The sequence below is a fragment of the Alosa sapidissima genome, chromosome 21 (assembly GCF_018492685.1).
Source record: "Alosa sapidissima isolate fAloSap1 chromosome 21, fAloSap1.pri, whole genome shotgun sequence".
NCBI lineage: Eukaryota > Metazoa > Chordata > Actinopteri > Clupeiformes > Clupeidae > Alosa > Alosa sapidissima.
The window spans coordinates 28,180,300-28,197,991 of record NC_055977.1 but is presented as its reverse complement, the minus strand read 5'-3'; the positions used below and the strand labels follow the sequence as shown (position 1 = coordinate 28,197,991).

Here is a 17,692-nt window from a genome sequence, read left to right as displayed (position 1 = left end):
CCAGTTTTTCACTCATATTTGTAATGAGTCAGTGCTTTTTGAGAGGCTGTTTCGGGGGACATGAATAGACTGAAGTCTCTTTCTCTGACAAACATTATAAACATATTGGCCACACTGGGACATCCCAAGGACTAATGGCCCTCTGCAATTAGACTCTCTAAATCCATCCTTTGAGGCCCTTCACTCGCTCATACTCTCATTTGAACAGCCCTCCTCTAGACACCTAACACCTTCGGAGTAATGGGTCAGCACTCCAAAAGAGAAAAGCCTTTTTATTCTTGAGGCCATTTGTCTCCCTGATCTCAGCATCTAACCCTCCGAACTCTCTAACCCTGCCCTGAACTGACACACTATGGCCTCTTACAAGATTGCATTCATGACATCATTATGCTTCTTGTGCTTTAGCAGAAAAATCTTATCCAGAGTGTCTTACACTCATTTACTGTTCTACTTCCTGTACATGTTTAATGTTTGCTTTAAATGGGAAATAAAATACAGTAAAGTTTGCCATTTCAGTTGGTTGATAAAAAAGTTGACTAAATTGAATTGAACTAAATAAAATTTAGACTGTGTGTGCATTATGGGAGTCACCCATGAGAAGCCTGACTGACCTTCCAGTAGTTGTGTACATGCCACAGCCACGTGCCATGTGGACAGAATCTTGGATGACTCACCGGACTCCATGGGTTGTGAGGAATATAATGAGGACCTGATGAAGTGACAGGGCAGAGAAAGTGGGCCAGTGTGATAGATACTCCCACCATGCGAGTCCACTGACGTCGGAAGACAGGACCAGTGGCAACACACTCACACACACACTGCAGAAGAATGACTGTGTATCAAGGACAAGCAAGTATGAAGTGGTGTGTGTGTGTGTGTGTGTGTGTGTGCGCGTGCGTGCGTGCGTGTCCTAATATGAAGTAATAATCCTGCAGCTCAGAGGATACATAACCCTACCCGTCCTACCGTCAGCAATATTTTTACTTCTCTCATTGGCATTCCTATCCAAATGAGCACATCTCAGTGCCTCCAACCAAACAATTAGCTGGCAGTAGCTTTGCCACTTTATGTATGTGTGTGTGTCTCAGGGTAACAGGCTCAACACTTACTAGCTGCTGGATACCAACTACACAGCTCGGCCTTTCAGTGAGGGTGTGTGAAGTGTCATTAATCAAGCTAACGAGGGAACAAGGCCCAAGAACTATTGGAGCATGAACAAAACACAGTTCACTTTGTAGCTACTTTCTAATTTTACAAACATAATTTTATATGAACATTACCTCCCAAGTAGTAATATGTTTGTGATACATGAAATGTGTGATAAGAGATATCTGTTAAGGAAGCAAACTCGTTACATTTTGTTATCACAAATGTAATGCTTTGAGAGACATGGGACTGAAAGTTAATTTCCCAATAGAGTGCTGAATGAATTAACTAATCAGATGCATTTCAAGGAGAAAGACATGCCTGCCTGCCAATGGCTTGGCATAGGAAGAACAATAGGGCAGGATTTCACACAGCAAGGTTTTCTAAATTTCTTGCAATAGAGCGACCAACCAATCACAGTAATTATCCTGATTTGTTACTCAAGTGTGACTCCAAATGGCTTAAGCCACAAAGTATTTGACTCAGCTGTTGTATCTAATTGCCTTGCACAGCAGCACCAGTAGACTATTAGCTGAGTAGGCTCAGTATAAAAATGTGCATCTTGTGTGCAGATAGACAAGTTACAAGGTCTTGGGTTATTAGAGTTGATCTAACTGAGGGCTGTGGTGTCCGCTGTCTAACAGCCATGGTTTCTGGGACTTGTTGTTGTTGGTGGTGGTAAGTTTGTGTTAGCCCATAAGAAAAGTAAAATTTGAAATGAGACATCAGCCAGTTTCTCTTAAGGAGATGTAAGGTGATGGGGGAGAGAGGGAAAGGGTGTTTTGAGCTCTAAATTGAATTGGTTTGGGCTTAGACAAGATTGTAACTTTGCAGCTGAGCTCTCAAAGTACTTTTTTTCCCTTCTCAATCTCTTATCCTAACTTATTTCTCTTAAGGGTCCCTTAGGAGAAATGGGTGAGCCGAATAAGATCTGATTTATTTTTTGTGACCAAAAAGACCTTTTTCAAGATTAACTTTTCCTTGGAAGTTATTTGCATTACAAGTTATTTACGTCCAGAACAAGTTAATGGCTTTCGGGAGAAGTAATGTGCATCACTATAGTGCATTTCAATTCCTTGTTGTAGGATTCTAAAATCAGAACTGCAGGGAGAGGGCAATGTATTGATGTCTCTGGTGTTTTGCAGGTTGGGCCTGTGTTTCCTTCTGGCTACTCCATGCTGCTCATTGGTGACCAACCCTGGTAACCTTAACTATTATATTACATCCCAATGACTAGCACAGACTTGTTAATACAGATATAGGATGAGGTCAATGCAACAGTAAATGGATTTGGTGTGAAACAAACCATAGTGTTGAAGGGGCATGGAAACCTCCACAGCAGTGATTGTTAAAGCCTTGCTGGGATGATGGTATTGAAATTAAATAAGTTGGCAAAACAAATAGCCTTTAGACATTCCTCAAGTGTCCTTTTTGTCCCTGTAATGTTGCTAGTTTCTGCTACTTCCAAGCTTTCATTCACGCTCTAATTGTTTTACATTTCAGACTATTACAGAGACAGCCTGCGACTTCCTGAAGAGGCCCCACCTTCTCAGTCAGAGAGACTGTACAAAGGCCCTTCGCTCGGTCTCTTCGGCAGACCCAACAGTTTTACATGTAGCAGAGGTTATACGAAATCTTCTGCTGTGAATATGAAGCCTGCTGGTACTCTCCCCCCTTCCCCAGCAGGCCAGCAAAGCGGGGGGAGTTCATATGGTGGAAATGTCCCTAACCAAGGCTCTCTATCCTCCTGGGGGGTCCGGCCAGTGGATTCTTCCAGAAATGATGGTCCTTCGGCGAACACTGCTGTAGATGGGTCGACAAGTAGCACAAACTACAGGCCGGTTACAAGTCAGTCTACAGGCAATACACACTACAGGCCAGTTGCAGGTCAGTCTAAGGGCAGTGTGGGCTACAGGCCTACCAATCAGCTGTCAAAGGCAGAGGTCAACTCGGGTCAGTGCAGGCCCTATCCAGCTAAACCTGCTCTTGGCAAAGATGATGTCGAACAAGTACTGGTTAGGCCAAATTCCCCTGCTTGGTCTGCTAAGCCTTCCTCTGCAGCTGTAGTTGGGTCAACAAGTGGCGTAAGCTACAAGCCAGTTACAGCTCCGTCTAAGGGCAGTATGTACAGGCCTGCTAATGAACAATTAAAACCCTCAACGAGCTTTGGTCAGTACAGGCCCTATACAGCTAAACCTGCTCTTGGCAAAGATGAGGATGTCAAACAACTGCTGGTTAGGCCAAATTCCCCTGCTTGGTCTGCTAAGCCTTCCTCTGCAGCTGTAGTTGGGTCAACAAGTGGCGTAAGCTACAAGCCAGTTACAGCTCCGTCTAAGGGCAGTATGTACAGGCCTGCTAATGAACAGTTAAAACCCTCAACGAGCTTTGGTCAGTACAGGCCCTATACAGCTAAACCTGCTCTTGGCAAAGATGAGGATGTCAAACAACTGCTGGTTAGGCCAAATTCCCCTGCTTGGTCTGCTAAGCCTTCCTCTGCAGCTGTAGTTGGGTCAACAAGTGGCGTAAGCTACAAGCCAGTTACAGCTCCGTCTAAGGGCAGTATGTACAGGCCTGCTAATGAACAGTTAAAACCCTCAACGAGCTTTGGTCAGTACAGGCCCTATACAGCTAAACCTGCTCTTGGCAAAGATGAGGATGTCAAACAACTGCTGGTTAGGCCAAATTCCCCTGCTTGGTCTGCTAAGCCTTCCTCTGCAGCTGTAGTTGGGTCAACAAGTGGCGTAAGCTACAAGCCAGTTACAGCTCCGTCTAAGGGCAGTATGTACAGGCCTGCTAATGAACAGTTAATGCCCTCAACGAGCTCTGGTCAGTACAGGCCCTATACAGCTAAACCTGCTCTTGGCAAAGATGATGTCGAACAAGTACTGGTTAGGCCAAATTTCCCTGCTTGGTCTGCTAAGCCTTCCTCTGCAGCTGTAGTTGGGTCAACAACTGACGTAAGCTACAAGCCAGTTACAGCTCCGTCTAAGGGCAGTATGTACAGGCCTGCTAATGAACAGTTAATGCCCTCAACGAGCTCTGGTCAGTACAGGCCCTATACAGCTAAACCTGCTCTTGGCAAAGATGATGTCGAACAAGTACTGGTTAGGCCAAATTTCCCTGCTTGGTCTGCTAAGCCTTCCTCTGCAGCTGTAGTTGGGTCAACAACTGACGTAAGCTACAAGCCAGTTACAGCTCCGTCTAAGGGCAGTATGTACAGGCCTGCTAATGAACAGTTAATGCCCTCAACGAGCTCTGGTCAGTACAGACCCGATTCAGCTAAACCTGCTCTTGGCAAAGATGAGGGTGTCAAACAAGTGCTGGTTGGGCCAAATTCCCCTGCTTGGTCTGCTAAGCCTTCCTCTGCAGCTGTAGTTGGGTCAACAACTGACGTAAGCTACAAGCCAGTTACAGCTCCGTCTGAGGGCAGTATGTACAGGCCTGCTAATGAACAGTTAAAACCCTCAACGAGCTTTGATCAGTACAGGCCCTATACAGCTAAACCTGCTCTTGGCAAAGATGATGTCGAACAAGTACTGGTTAGGCCAAATTTCCCTGCTTGGTCTGCTAAGCCTTCCTCTGCAGCTGTAGTTGGGTCAACAACTGACGTAAGCTACAAGCCAGTTACAGCTCCGTCTAAGGGCAGTATGTACAGGCCTGCTAATGAACAGTTAATGCCCTCAACGAGCTCTGGTCAGTACAGACCCTATACAGCTAAACCTGCTCTTGGCAAAGATGAGGGTGTCAAACAAGTGCTGGTTGGGCCAAATTCCCCTGCTTGGTCTGCTAAGCCTTCCTCTGCAGCTGTAGTTGGGTCAACAACTGACGTAAGCTACAAGCCAGTTACAGCTCCGTCTAAGGGCAGTATGTACAGGCCTGCTAATGAACAGTTAATGCCCTCAACGAGCTCTGGTCAGTACAGACCCGATTCAGCTAAACCTGCTCTTGGCAAAGATGAGGGTGTCAAACAAGTGCTGGTTGGGCCAAATTCCCCTGCTTGGTCTGCTAAGCCTTCTTCTGCAGCTGTAGTTGGGTCAACAACTGACGTAAGCTACAAGCCAGTTACAGCTCCGTCTGAGGGCAGTATGTACAGGCCTGCTAATGAACAGTTAAAACCCTCAACGAGCTTTGATCAGTACAGGCCCTATACAGCTAAACCTGCTCTTGGCAAAGATGATGTCGAACAAGTACTGGTTAGGCCAAATTTCCCTGCTTGGTCTGCTAAGCCTTCCTCTGCAGCTGTAGTTGGGTCAACAACTGACGTAAGCTACAAGCCAGTTACAGCTCCGTCTAAGGGCAGTATGTACAGGCCTGCTAATGAACAGTTAATGCCCTCAACGAGCTCTGGTCAGTACAGACCCTATACAGCTAAACCTGCTCTTGGCAAAGATGAGGGTGTCAAACAAGTGCTGGTTGGGCCAAATTCCCCTGCTTGGTCTGCTAAGCCTTCCTCTGCAGCTGTAGTTGGGTCAACAACTGACGTAAGCTACAAGCCAGTTACAGCTCCGTCTGAGGGCAGTATGTACAGGCCTGCTAATGAACAGTTAAAACCCTCAACGAGCTTTGATCAGTACAGGCCCTATACAGCTAAACCTGCTCTTGGCAAAGATGATGTCGAACAAGTACTGGTTAGGCCAAATTTCCCTGCTTGGTCTGCTAAGCCTTCCTCTGCAGCTGTAGTTGGGTCAACAACTGACGTAAGCTACAAGCCAGTTACAGCTCCGTCTAAGGGCAGTATGTACAGGCCTGCTAATGAACAGTTAATGCCCTCAACGAGCTCTGGTCAGTACAGACCCGATTCAGCTAAACCTGCTCTTGGCAAAGATGAGGGTGTCAAACAAGTGCTGGTTGGGCCAAATTCCCCTGCTTGGTCTGCTAAGCCTTCCTCTGCAGCTGTAGTTGGGTCAACAACTGACGTAAGCTACAAGCCAGTTACAGCTCCGTCTGAGGGCAGTATGTACAGGCCTGCTAATGAACAGTTAAAACCCTCAACGAGCTTTGATCAGTACAGGCCCTATCCAGCTAAACCTGCTCTTGGCAAAGATGTCGAACAAGTACTGGTTGGGCCAAATTCCCCTGCTTGGTCTGCTAAGCCTTCCTCTGCAGCTGTAGTTGGGTCAACAACTGACGTAAGCTACAAGCCAGTTACAGCTCCGTCTGAGGGCAGTATGTACAGGCCTGCTAATGAACAGTTAAAACCCTCAACGAGCTTTGGTCAGTACAGACCCGATTCAGCTAAACCTGCTCTTGGCAAAGATGAGGGTGTCAAACAAGTGCTGGTTGGGCCAAATTCCCCTGCTTGGTCTGCTAAGCCTTCCTCTGCAGCTGTAGTTGGGTCAACAACTGACGTAAGCTACAAGCCAGTTACAGCTCCGTCTGAGGGCAGTATGTACAGGCCTGCTAATGAACAGTTAAAACCCTCAACGAGCTTTGGTCAGTACAGACCCGATTCAGCTAAACCTGCTCTTGGCAAAGATGAGGGTGTCAAACAAGTGCTGGTTGGGCCAAATTCCCCTGCTTGGTCTGCTAAGCCTTCCTCTGCAGCTGTAGTTGGGTCAACAACTGACGTAAGCTACAAGCCAGTTACAGCTCCGTCTGAGGGCAGTATGTACAGGCCTGCTAATGAACAGTTAAAACCCTCAACGAGCTTTGATCAGTACAGGCCCTATCCAGCTAAACCTGCTCTTGGCAAAGATGTCGAACAAGTACTGGTTGGGCCAAATTCCCCTGCTTGGTCTGCTAAGCCTTCCTCTGCAGCTGTAGTTGGGTCAACAACTGACGTAAGCTACAAGCCAGTTACAGCTCTGTCTAAGGGCAGTATGTACAGGCCTGCTAATGAACAGTTAATGCCCTCAACGAGCTCTGGTCAGTACAGACCCGATTCAGCTAAACCTGCTCTTGGCAAAGATGAGGGTGTCAAACAAGTGCTGGTTGGGCCAAATTCCCCTGCTTGGTCTGCTAAGCCTTCCTCTGCAGCTGTAGTTGGGTCAACAACTGACGTAAGCTACAAGCCAGTTACAGCTCCGTCTGAGGGCAGTATGTACAGGCCTGCTAATGAACAGTTAAAACCCTCAACGAGCTTTGGTCAGTACAGGCCCTATCCAGCTAAACCTGCTCTTGGCAAAGATGAGGATGTCGAACAAGTACTGGTTAGGCCAAATTCCCCTGCTTGGTCTGCTAAGCCTTCCTCTGCAGCTGTAGTTGGGTCAACAACTGACGTAAGCTACAAGCCAGTTACAGCTCCGTCTAAGGGCAGTATGTACAGGCCTGCTAATGAACAGTTAAAACCCTCAACGAGCTTTGGTCAGTACAGGCCCTATCCAGCTAAACCTGCTCTTGGCAAAGATGAGTATGTCAAACAAGTGCTGGTTGGGCCAAATTCCCCTGCTTGGTCTGCTAAGCCTTCCTCTGCAGCTGAAGTTGGGTCAACAAGTGGCGTAAGCTACAAGCCAGTTACAGCTCCGTCTAAGGGCAGTATGTACAGGCCTGCTAATGAACAGTTAATGCCCTCAACGAGCTCTGGTCAGTACAGACCCGATTCAGCTAAACCTGCTCTTGGCAAAGATGAGGGTGTCAAACAACTGCTGGTTGGGCCAAATTCCCCTGCTTGGTCTGCTAAGCCTTCCTCTGCAGCTGTAGTTGGGTCAACAACTGACGTAAGCTACAAGCCAGTTACAGCTCCGTCTAAGGGCAGTATGTACAGGCCTGCTAATGAACAGTTAATGCCCTCAACGAGCTCTGGTCAGTACAGACCCGATTCAGCTAAACTTGCTCTTGGCAAAGATGAGGGTGTCAAACAAGTGCTGGTTGGGCCAAATTCCCCTGCTTGTTTTGCTAAGCCTTCCTCTGCAGCTGTAGTTGGGTCAACAAGTGGCGTAAGCTACAAGCCAGTTACAGCTCCGTCTAAGGGCAGTATGTACAGGCCTGCTAATGAACAGTTAATGCCCTCAACGAGCTCTGGTCAGTACAGACCCGATTCAGCTAAACCTGAGGTAACCAAACAATTGCCGGTTAGGCCCAAATCCTCTGCTTCATCTGCTAAGACGCCCTCCGGCAGCTTTGGGTCTCCTCAGGCCCAATGGGCCCAGGCTGAAGTCTCCTCCTCGACTTACGGACAAGCAGGCCAAGCAACCTGGCAGAGCCAAGCGACATCCACAAGTTCCAATTCTCAAAATTACGTCCCTCAAAGCCACAGAGGCAACGAGCTTGTAAATCTTGCTTACTCCACTGGCGCTTGTCAGCAGGGAGAAGACTCCGTCCCAATAACCATCCCCAGTTATCTAGGCATTGGCGTCATTGAGGTGCCGTGCCAAAGAAATGAAGAGGGTAAGCTGAGGCCTGCCACCCAACCTCAGGCATCTAATCCATCCTACCCTTCATGGAGATATAGAGAATGAAACTGCTAAGGTGCCCTTTCAACCAAAACCTGTAGTAATTGCAAGACGGTCTAGGAACATAATTGTCCTTCATTAAAAGTGTTCTTTGAATTTCAGGATTAGTCTGGTGGGGACCTATGGCAGAAGATGTGCTGAATATGACCGCTATGGTTTTGCTAAATGTTCATGAAGTGTCTCAAATGCCTTTCTGACTAATAAAGTTACTTATGGTTTGTAATTGAGTTTGTCTGTCTTCAGTACTTTGTTTTTATTTTAAATGGACGCCAGTCATCTTATTTCAATTTAATGTGCCTGGAGAGGGTTGTCGCCTAATTTGTTTAGCACGTGATTCCAGTGCCACCTACTGTCTTGTCGAATTGCAGTGAAGTTTAGGTTTCAGGAGGTCTGTTTAAATAGCTAAGGTTCGTGGAGTGAACGTGTTTGTTGGATCATTTTGGATCATTCAGCTTATTGCCTAATATTAAGGGGGGGACAATTGTGGTAGGCTACAGCTAGAACCTTAAACCGTGACTCACCAATTTCCTAGACTTCCGTTGCCTGACGTCATCATTGTTTTGTGCAACAGTGCAAGGTAAAACCGAGGTTTACCTTGAGGTCTACCTGTCGCCGCAGGTGATCTTCCGCCTCCAAGTTTTACGCTTTTTATCTTGAAGGAAACCTTCAGTTTCATCTTGTACGTGTCCGTGTGCAGGAGCGTATGTCTCTGATAAATCAAATGGCGCCCAATTGACTTTGGAGACTTAACTCCTGTTCAAACAACTGCCGGGGAAGAATAGTTTGCTTTGACTTCCGGAATATATATATATAATTTTTATTTTTTTGGTTGTAACGAGTGGACTACCTTTTATGCCATATGCCGTAAGTAGCCTGGTCTAAATTCGTAGTAGGCTACGTTGAAAGTGACTAACACAGTAATTAGTTAATATCGTTCGGGGTATTTTTCATTTAGGCAATAACGTTAGCCTATGTAAATTAGTTATGTTCCTTAACATGTTTTCGGAATTTAAATTCAGTGCAATCCAATGACTACATGATCCTACATTTTCCTCTCCGTAATTCAGAGTAGGCCTATTCTTCGTTATATTTATTCATGTTAAGTAATCAAATGAATAGGCTTATTCTGCCACTGCCGTATGGCAGGTGGTCGTAAACAGGTGCGTATTCATAGGCCTAGACAAACGTCACCATTGCTGTCTTGCACAAGCAACGAATTTGCCTTTTTTGAAGATGACGTTCTATATCGTTCTATATTGATATGTTCTTGTGCTACACTATTGTAAAAATAACCTCAACGCTTGATGACTCTGTGTTTCAGTGTTTTGGTGAAGGTTAGGGCTAGTGGTTGTTGTGTACATGAATACATACATGAAACATGAATACGCATCTAGGCTAATGTTTTTTTTTCTCTTGTGTTTTGCATGCAGATACAGCACAGGCCTAGTCTATATGTCTGTTAAGGTTCTTTATATTGCTTGTTGCCTGCTTATTGTTGAAAAGTCGGGTCTATATTGCACTTGGAACCAGATGTTTACTTGACTTTAACAACAAACAACCCAGATAGCAGACGGGCATTGAAACTATGTAGAATCAACATTGCGTTGTCAACCATAAATCATTGAATCAATGTCGGATTTCGATGTTGGTTTAACATCAGTTTGCACCCTCAGTTAATATTGAAACAATGTTGATGTATTAACTATAGACCAGCAGGATTTCAATTAAAATTGTATTTCAATTAAAATAAATATTGAAACAATGTTGAAATTACAACCAAACTAAAGATCAATGCAATTTCAATGGTATTTCAATTCATATTAAACCACAGTAAACCACTATAATCTGGCAAAATATTGGGAAATTCATACCCTGCTTTATCTACAGCCAGGATACATTTGGCTAGGCCTAGGTATGTCTGGTTTAGGCTACACAAGCTTGCATAAATAACCATTGACAACTTGTTATCAGTTTGAAAATCAAGTGCATTTATTCACTCTTCTTCATTTATAAATTCCCGTGTGCAAGCCTGTTCATTATTTTAACAAATAGGCTGTTGGTTACAGCACACTTTACCCTAGATCTAGATGGTGGCATTCACGTAACTGCGAGAAACATATTGCCTTGATCAGGTGGTACTTCTGGTCAAGGTAGGCTTTGAACTCGTGAATAAGGATTGAACTCGTGACTGACTGAAAAGGACAACACTTGCCTAGGATTACTTCATTTGCCTTTGCATGATGGGATCTGGCAAATTATCACTAAAGCAGTAGCCTAAATTCTTGCATTCTTTAAGATGAATCACATATTAACCTTATTTGTGCTAAGCTGACACTCATTGTTGATGGATTGCTTATCTGTGTGACTTACATTTGGATCACATTTTGAAGTAGACCCTTGTCCCTGTCTGGAGTGACAACATTAAAATAAAAGAGTTCCAGTGGTTCAGTCATCTAAAAATAGGTGCCAACTCATACTGCAAGTTGCACAGCCTGAGTCTAGTAGTGAATTCCCCCACCTGGCCCAAGGCTGATAGGCCCCTCCCCCACAGTTCTGCTCTCCGCTCCTTCCTGTTAAAAGGGAGTTTTTCTTGCACTGGGTCGCCTTAGTGCTTGGTCAGGAGGATTCACGCTCTAGGTTCTGCAAAGCACTGAGACGATTTCGATCAGTATACAGTAAATAACAATTGAATTAAATGATGATCTCATACTGCGACTTCTCCCCAGGCCCTGGACCTCATGAGCCATGTCTGGTCACCACACTGGAGGTCCTAACCATGAGAGATGGAGCTTGTCTGGGCCAGGTGGCAACGGCCTCGGCCTGGACCGCAGCCTCTCCCAGGGTAGCACAGGCAGCCAGGGCAGGCCCTACCAGGAGCGTTGCGTGGACCCTGTGGAGCCTCTGTCGGTACCCAGGAGGGGCACTACCCACAAGGCCAACCCCAGAGACGCCAACGGCAAGGAGGTCGAGATCCAGGACTTCCTGCCTGTGCCAGCCGAGTCGTCGTCTTCCTCGAGGATGTGCGAGTGCGGCCCCTGCGCTTCCGTGGCTGCGTGCCGGATATTTGTGTGCAACGTGCTGACCTGCGGACTGTTCCAACGTGTCCCGTGTCTGGCGCCTGCTGAGAGCCAATCGGAGGAGGTCAAAGTGGCCCGTTCCACTCCCAGCTCTGCCAAGAAGGACGAATCAGAGTCTGGTTACACGGACGTCTATATCCGTGGTGTGAAAGTGGACCCTATTTACCTGGACGACGAGCCAGTTTTCTATAAAGCCCCTCGACAGGAGCAACCGCGACCTTTTGGCCTTCACAAAAGCGGGAGCGTGTACCTGGACGAGTTTGGGCCGGGGGACGAGTGGAGCGACGACGGGGTCGCCGGCAGCGGCAACGTGGACTCGCTTATCTCGCGCAAGCTCCTGGACCTTTACTCGCAGTTCCAGATCGACGAGCTGGCCAAATGCACATCCGACTCGGTCTTCCTGAAGCGCACCAGCGATATCAGCCGCCTCATCTCTGACATTGTGCGCGAGCACAACCTGGAGGAGCAGGATGCCGAGTGTCGACTCGTCCACGGCATCATCCGCCTGAGCACACGCAAGAGTAGGAAGAGGCCCCCCGTACGTCGCCTGGAGACGCCCGCCGACAGCGGCACCGAAACCATGAAGGGAAGCTTCTCCCTCACCGATAGCAACTACAGTAAGTGTAAAATGATGCACAATTATAAATGTCTAACTACTGTTATTTTTTTTTCTACAAGCTAATATGGACAACAGCGTGAGCCAAATAGTTTTAACTCATCAGGCCACTTGCTCTAAGCCAAAAGAGAACTTCAGTGAAGGGCTTCACTGAAGACAATTATGAGCATGAACATCTATGTGCTATGGGTGAAGTCCGGCGTGTCTTCATAAACTCATAAAGGATTTCTCCTTTAATGCTAGCAATCAATTAGTACTAGTGGAGTATCCACTGCTAGTGTTTTTTCCACTGTTTCATCAGTCACATTTTATACATGAGTTTGATTTGAGCCTCAACCTTAGTCCTAGCTTCTTCACTTCTCTGTGTTTGTGTGAGAGCACATTAATCAGCAGAAAATCATTCTTAAACATTATATGGAAGAGGCAGGTAAACTTGCGGAGGCTCGGGCCTTTGAATAGGGAGCTAATTCCACAATGTTGTGTTTATTCTATGTGTGTAGAATTTGCATGGATGAGGTAATCCTAGCTTAAGGCCAGACTGGGCTACGTATGGAAGAACCAGAGCAAGAGCACAAACAAGTTGTATGAAGGTTATAACTGATAAGAGACAAAATAGTGGGGCACTCTGTGCAATAATTAAAGGAATAGTACATGAATCAAATTAATTCATCTAATAGGTTCTAGTTGTTCATCACGTCTTGTCATTGGGCCTCACTCACCAACCGTTCTTATGAAGAATTCATTCCCCCTAAAATATGGCATTTACTGATGCACCGAGCACTCTTACGCACACTTAAGTGCTGATATACTTGGTTGTTGCATTTTCAGCAATTCAACAGATATATAATAATATTGGATTTAAATAACGACTATTAATGTAATTTACTAGGGTTAACTTTACTAACTAAACATGACAGATAACAGTTCAGTTATCACCAACAATGCATCTTTTTTGTTTCACCCACTATTGATTGACACTAAATTAAATTAAATTAAATTAAGCCCCTAATGTAATTATTTACAAGAGCCACTGAATTTTTGTTGTTTTCAGATGATTTCAGATTCGAGGCAGGGAACTGACACAGTGGTGCAGTATGCATAAGTGAAAGTGGGATGTTATAGTAGAACGTGTGCCATGGAGGTAATGCAGAAAGTGAAATAGAGCAATACTAGAGAGAATAGAATGCAAGAATAGAATACTGAATACTGAACATGTTCGTGAATCAAACATGAAGTTTTTCTCAAGATCTTCTTAAGAACAAATATAGTGGCTGCAGTGTCCGTATCATTTCCCGATCCACCCCACCTCTCTCTCCCAATCTCTTCTTGTCACTCTTCACTGGCAAAGGCAAAATAGGCAAACACAAATGTAAGAAAGCCCTTTGGAAGATATTGGTGATGTGCCAATCACCCACAGCAGATGTTTTACATAGAAAAAGGCACATCAGACTTGCTTGCTTTCTGTTTATATATAATATTCAATATGGCATCACCACAAAATCAACACACGCCAGTAACGCCAGTTGCTGTTCTCATATAGGTCAGTTGGTAGCACAAGATATATATTTTCTGTGTGAAAAGTAATTGCCAACTGATTTGTGCTCAGCCTTAATGAAGACTTGTTAACAATCTGGTGTCAACAGTTGTTGGAGGTAGAGAAACATATCTACTGTCCATGCCCAGTTCATGAGACCCTCACCATCATCATTAACTACTGAAGTTAGTTGAAATTACTGTGTCTGAATTCTTCCAGATGACTAATATTGTTCTCCATGTCCATAGATGACCTTGACGTCCAAATATCTAAGGAGACACCTTCAGATGTCCTAGCCAGACAAATGCGCCATAACAGCGATCGAGGTAACAATTGTAATCTAAATATCTTTTCACCCCTCTGAGATGGCTGTCATTGCCTAAGGACACAAATCATAGACTGTTTTCATGTGAAAGAGCTCATTGTTTTGTGAGTCTATGTTGAGATTATGAAGGTGGTCTATTACAAAGAATAGTTGACAAATATTGATTAATGTTTTGATTCTGTATTCTGGTCATAGCTGGTATACCAGGGTCATTGAGAAACCACACCTGAGGTTATTTGTTTCCTCTTCGGTGGTTTTCGGGAACCGTTCACTTCCTATTTCTCATTTCATTTGAGGGCTCAATTTTTGCTAATGCCAGAGTTTTCGGTTTCTCTGTGAGGTCGCGGATTTGTTTTCTCCTTTGACTCGGAGGACGGAGTCATTGACACAGTCAGTCATTGTCAGGAAGACAATGCCTGCTTGTCCATTGGGTATCTGATCAGTAGCAGATGAATATTAATGTGCTGCTTACCCCTCCATAAGAAATTTTGTAGCCGATCAGTCGCCTGTCCTACTATTTGACAGGACTCAAGCAGACACATGTATAATTTCAGTTGTAGTAAAGGATATAAAACATAAGGGGAAAAGGACACAAATTATACTTGAAGGCACATGAAAACTAACGCTGCTCTAACCTCCTTTACATGCATTTGGATATCTCTTAACATAGCCTCACTATATAAAATGGGCATATCTATTGCAACTCCTTTTGACTCTGGACTTGGTCACTGTAATACAGTAAAATCATTAATGGAGTCTACATTTTCAGCCCTAATCTACCTTATCGAGTAGATGGCAGACAATTTTAACAGTTTGTGTATGTGTGTGTGTTTGACAGCAAACTCATCCAGCTCGCCAACGACGTTTTCGCCAGCCTACCGGGAGACGGACTCGGACTCTTCTGGCCTTCCGCTTCTCCACAGGTATCCTCGCACATGAACCCCAGGAAGAATGTTCCGGATTGTTTCCCTGAATTTGGAAAACTGGGAAACTCTGGAATGTTGCCTCCTCCAAGGGTATTAGTTGAAGGAAAACTTAAGGTCAGTAATAGTTTGAGCCATAGACAGTTAGAGGAAAAAAGACATTTTAAGAGCTGTCTCTTTATATATTAAGAATTATAGTAATTTATATTTGTCCTTTGTGGTTTGTTGTTGTGTTGTTGTTGTTGTCGTCTTTCCTTTCTGAGATGATTATGGTTCATTGCGTCGTCCATTGTCCACTGTGTAAAAGAATATATGAATTTTTTTCTGTGTGTGTGTGTGAGAGAGAGAGAGGAATGGAAGTGAGATGTGTCTGGTGATTGAGAATAAAAATTAGATTGGAAAAATTGAGGGAGAAACTTGAGAGAAAGAGAAACCTGAATCCCTCCATACCTGTCATGCCTTTGGTTGGCCCAGGTTATCTGTATTATACAATATCATGTCATTACTAGTGAGATACTTAGAGTGTGCAGGCTCACCCTCGTCAGATCAAAATGTATATTTAGTCATTTTATAGATACTATTTTGCTTATAGGAAATGCAGGTATGTTGGCATTATCTGTTTGTGCGTGTGTGTGTGTGTGTGCCTATGAACATGTGATCCTCTAGTGTGTCCTCTGTAGATGTGTCAAATTCAGGGATTAAATAGTGTAAATATACTGTGAATCTGAGGAAGCATGTGCTCATCCACCCATGAACATGACAAAGGGTTTGTGTCCCAGTGGAATTGTCAAGTGGAGGGTTAAAGGACATCATGTTATTATTTAGTAGAAGAAATGTAAAAAAAAATGTTGTTATTATTATTGTTAAAACACAGTTTGAATGATTTTAACAAGTGTATTGTTGCCTTGCTGTCTGTGGTAAGGATTTGGTATAATATAGAAGGTGCCTGGTTCTGTCCCTGTTATTCTCTGTCTGTAGTGAAGGTGTAAAAAGTAGACACAGTCCCTCATCAATATCTGTCTTTGGAATTTTATTCTGAAAATAAATATTGAAGGAAAATGTGCACATGGGTATCTTTTCTTCTGTTATATGCACTAATATTACTAGAACTGATCATTAAAAATACTGTAGGATTACTGACATTCTCTGTCAATTGCCATTGTCAGCCATTTTGATATTCTGTGAAGCATTTAGGTGTGTGTGTGTGTGTGTGTGTGTCTGTGTGTCTCTCTCTGTGTGTGTGTGTGTGTGTGTGTGTGTGTGTGTGTGTGTGTGTGTGTGTGTGTGTGTGTGTGTGTGTGTGTGTCCGGTCATAGACAAAACTAGGCATAAATCAACAGCTTATGTGAAGCAGGAAGTAAATGAAGTGAAGCATGTGAATCAGACAGGTAATAACCCTATGAAAGCTCCAATGCCCCAGGAGAGGTGTAATGGTTATGTTTATGAGCTTTAGTCATGGGTGACATGCAGTAGTTAACAATGATATGGCAGCTGGGCCAGGGGCCACTACAACCATTTATAATGTAACATTTCCTGCTTCTGAAGTTCTGGAGTGCTGTCCTGACAAGAATGTAGCCTACATTTATTTTACTTAAAGCAGATTGCATCATCTTTATGTTGTTGAAGGTGATGTGGATGTACGACCATTCATATTAATCATAGCTGTTTTGTGTTACGCTAACAGACTCTTGAACATCTTGTCACTCAGGTATCACTAAGAGTAGTCCATCTTTCAGTTGTTGTTTTTAAAGCTCATTCTGACATGGCCCAAATTCAGTGTTGGGTGTAACGCGTTACAAAAGTAATGTAATTTCTGTAATATATTGCTGTTTGCGGGAACATTTACAATGCATGCAACGATGTTACATGCAAGTTTGATACCTGGTATGAAGCTGCTTAAAACAACTTAACATTGTGCATATTATTGTTAATATTCAGAGGCGGACAGAGTACACAGCTTCATTACTTGAGTAAAAATACAGATACCCTTTGCTAAATTTTACTCAAGTACAAGTAAAAGTAACAGTCAGATGACTACTTAAGTAAAAGTACTGAAGTACTTGTTTTTAAAAGTACTTGAGTATCAAGAGTACAAGAGTAGCCTACATTTTCTAAATATTGCATTACTACTGCCAGTGCTTACATTTATGTACAGAAACGTCCTACATGGAGTTATGATACATGTATTTAAAATACATATTTCAAATAGAAAATACTATTTTGTAATTGAAACACTTGAAGCGAAAACTATCATTAACTTGTTCAGAAAATTGAAATAGATTGGCACATTCCCGGGATGGACCTGCTGCGTCTCATCTATTGTTTCGTCCATGGTTTCGTCTCTTATCTAAATCTGACCATGGAGTTGACTTTGGCGGAAAGCTGAAGGTGATTGCTGATAGGCTGTCCCAATCAGTGGTGCCTGCACAATCCAATCACGTTTGAGAGGGAAACAACAAATTGAGGGTTTCCAAAATGTTTTCCTTTTTTTTAGAAGTAGTAACGGGTACTCACGGTTATGGATAGAAATGTAGGGGAGTAAAGAGTACAATATTTGCCTCTCAAATGTACTTGAGTAAAGTCATGAGTACTCCCCAAAAATGATGCTCAAGTAAAGTACAGATCCCTCAAAATTGTACTCAAGTACTGTACTCAAGTAAATGTACTCCGTTACTGTCCG

At 44.0% G+C, this 17,692-nt stretch overlaps 2 protein-coding genes across 7 annotated transcripts; both read left to right on the top strand.

Moving 5' to 3' along the window:
• Positions 1 to 1,700: 1,700 nt before the first annotated feature.
• Positions 1,701 to 8,764, top strand: LOC121696342. Of its 6 annotated transcripts, none has more exons than XM_042077803.1 (5): positions 1,701 to 1,824; positions 2,292 to 2,347; positions 2,650 to 3,109; positions 3,326 to 8,548; positions 8,640 to 8,764. In XM_042077803.1, the coding sequence occupies exons 1-4, from the start codon at positions 1,793 to 1,795 to the stop codon at positions 8,541 to 8,543; spliced, it is 5,766 nt and encodes a 1,921-aa protein (XP_041933737.1). In that variant the 5' UTR covers positions 1,701 to 1,792; the 3' UTR covers positions 8,544 to 8,548; positions 8,640 to 8,764. The 6 variants fall into 6 exon arrangements, with proteins under 6 accessions (XP_041933737.1, XP_041933740.1, XP_041933738.1 ...); XM_042077806.1 differs by having other exon boundaries at positions 2,650 to 3,403; positions 6,230 to 8,548; XM_042077804.1 differs by having other exon boundaries at positions 2,650 to 4,198; positions 4,415 to 8,548.
• A 182-nt stretch (positions 8,765 to 8,946) lies between these two features.
• On the top strand, positions 8,947 to 16,074 carry kdf1b (keratinocyte differentiation factor 1b). The gene is made up of 4 exons (XM_042077808.1): positions 8,947 to 9,401; positions 11,264 to 12,231; positions 14,013 to 14,090; positions 14,928 to 16,074. The coding sequence occupies exons 2-4, from the start codon at positions 11,283 to 11,285 to the stop codon at positions 15,026 to 15,028; spliced, it is 1,128 nt and encodes a 375-aa protein (XP_041933742.1). The 5' UTR covers positions 8,947 to 9,401; positions 11,264 to 11,282; the 3' UTR covers positions 15,029 to 16,074.
• Positions 16,075 to 17,692: the final 1,618 nt, after the last annotated feature.

Bases quoted from the DNA above. Each gene is read 5' to 3' on its own strand.
- LOC121696342 (XM_042077801.1), top strand. From the start codon at position 1,793: ATGGTTTCTGGGACTTGTTGTTGTTGGTGGTG. The intron at 1,825-2,291 runs GTAAGTTTGTGT...GGTGTTTTGCAG, and splicing joins ACTTGTTGTTGTTGGTGGTG to GTTGGGCCTGTGTTTCCTTC. The intron at 2,348-2,649 runs GTAACCTTAACT...TTTACATTTCAG, and splicing joins CTCATTGGTGACCAACCCTG to ACTATTACAGAGACAGCCTG.
- kdf1b (XM_042077808.1), top strand. From the start codon at position 11,283: ATGTCTGGTCACCACACTGGAGGTCCTAACCATGAGAGATGGAGCTTG. The intron at 12,232-14,012 runs GTAAGTGTAAAA...CCATGTCCATAG, and splicing joins CCTCACCGATAGCAACTACA to ATGACCTTGACGTCCAAATA. The intron at 14,091-14,927 runs GTAACAATTGTA...TGTGTTTGACAG, and splicing joins GCGCCATAACAGCGATCGAG to CAAACTCATCCAGCTCGCCA.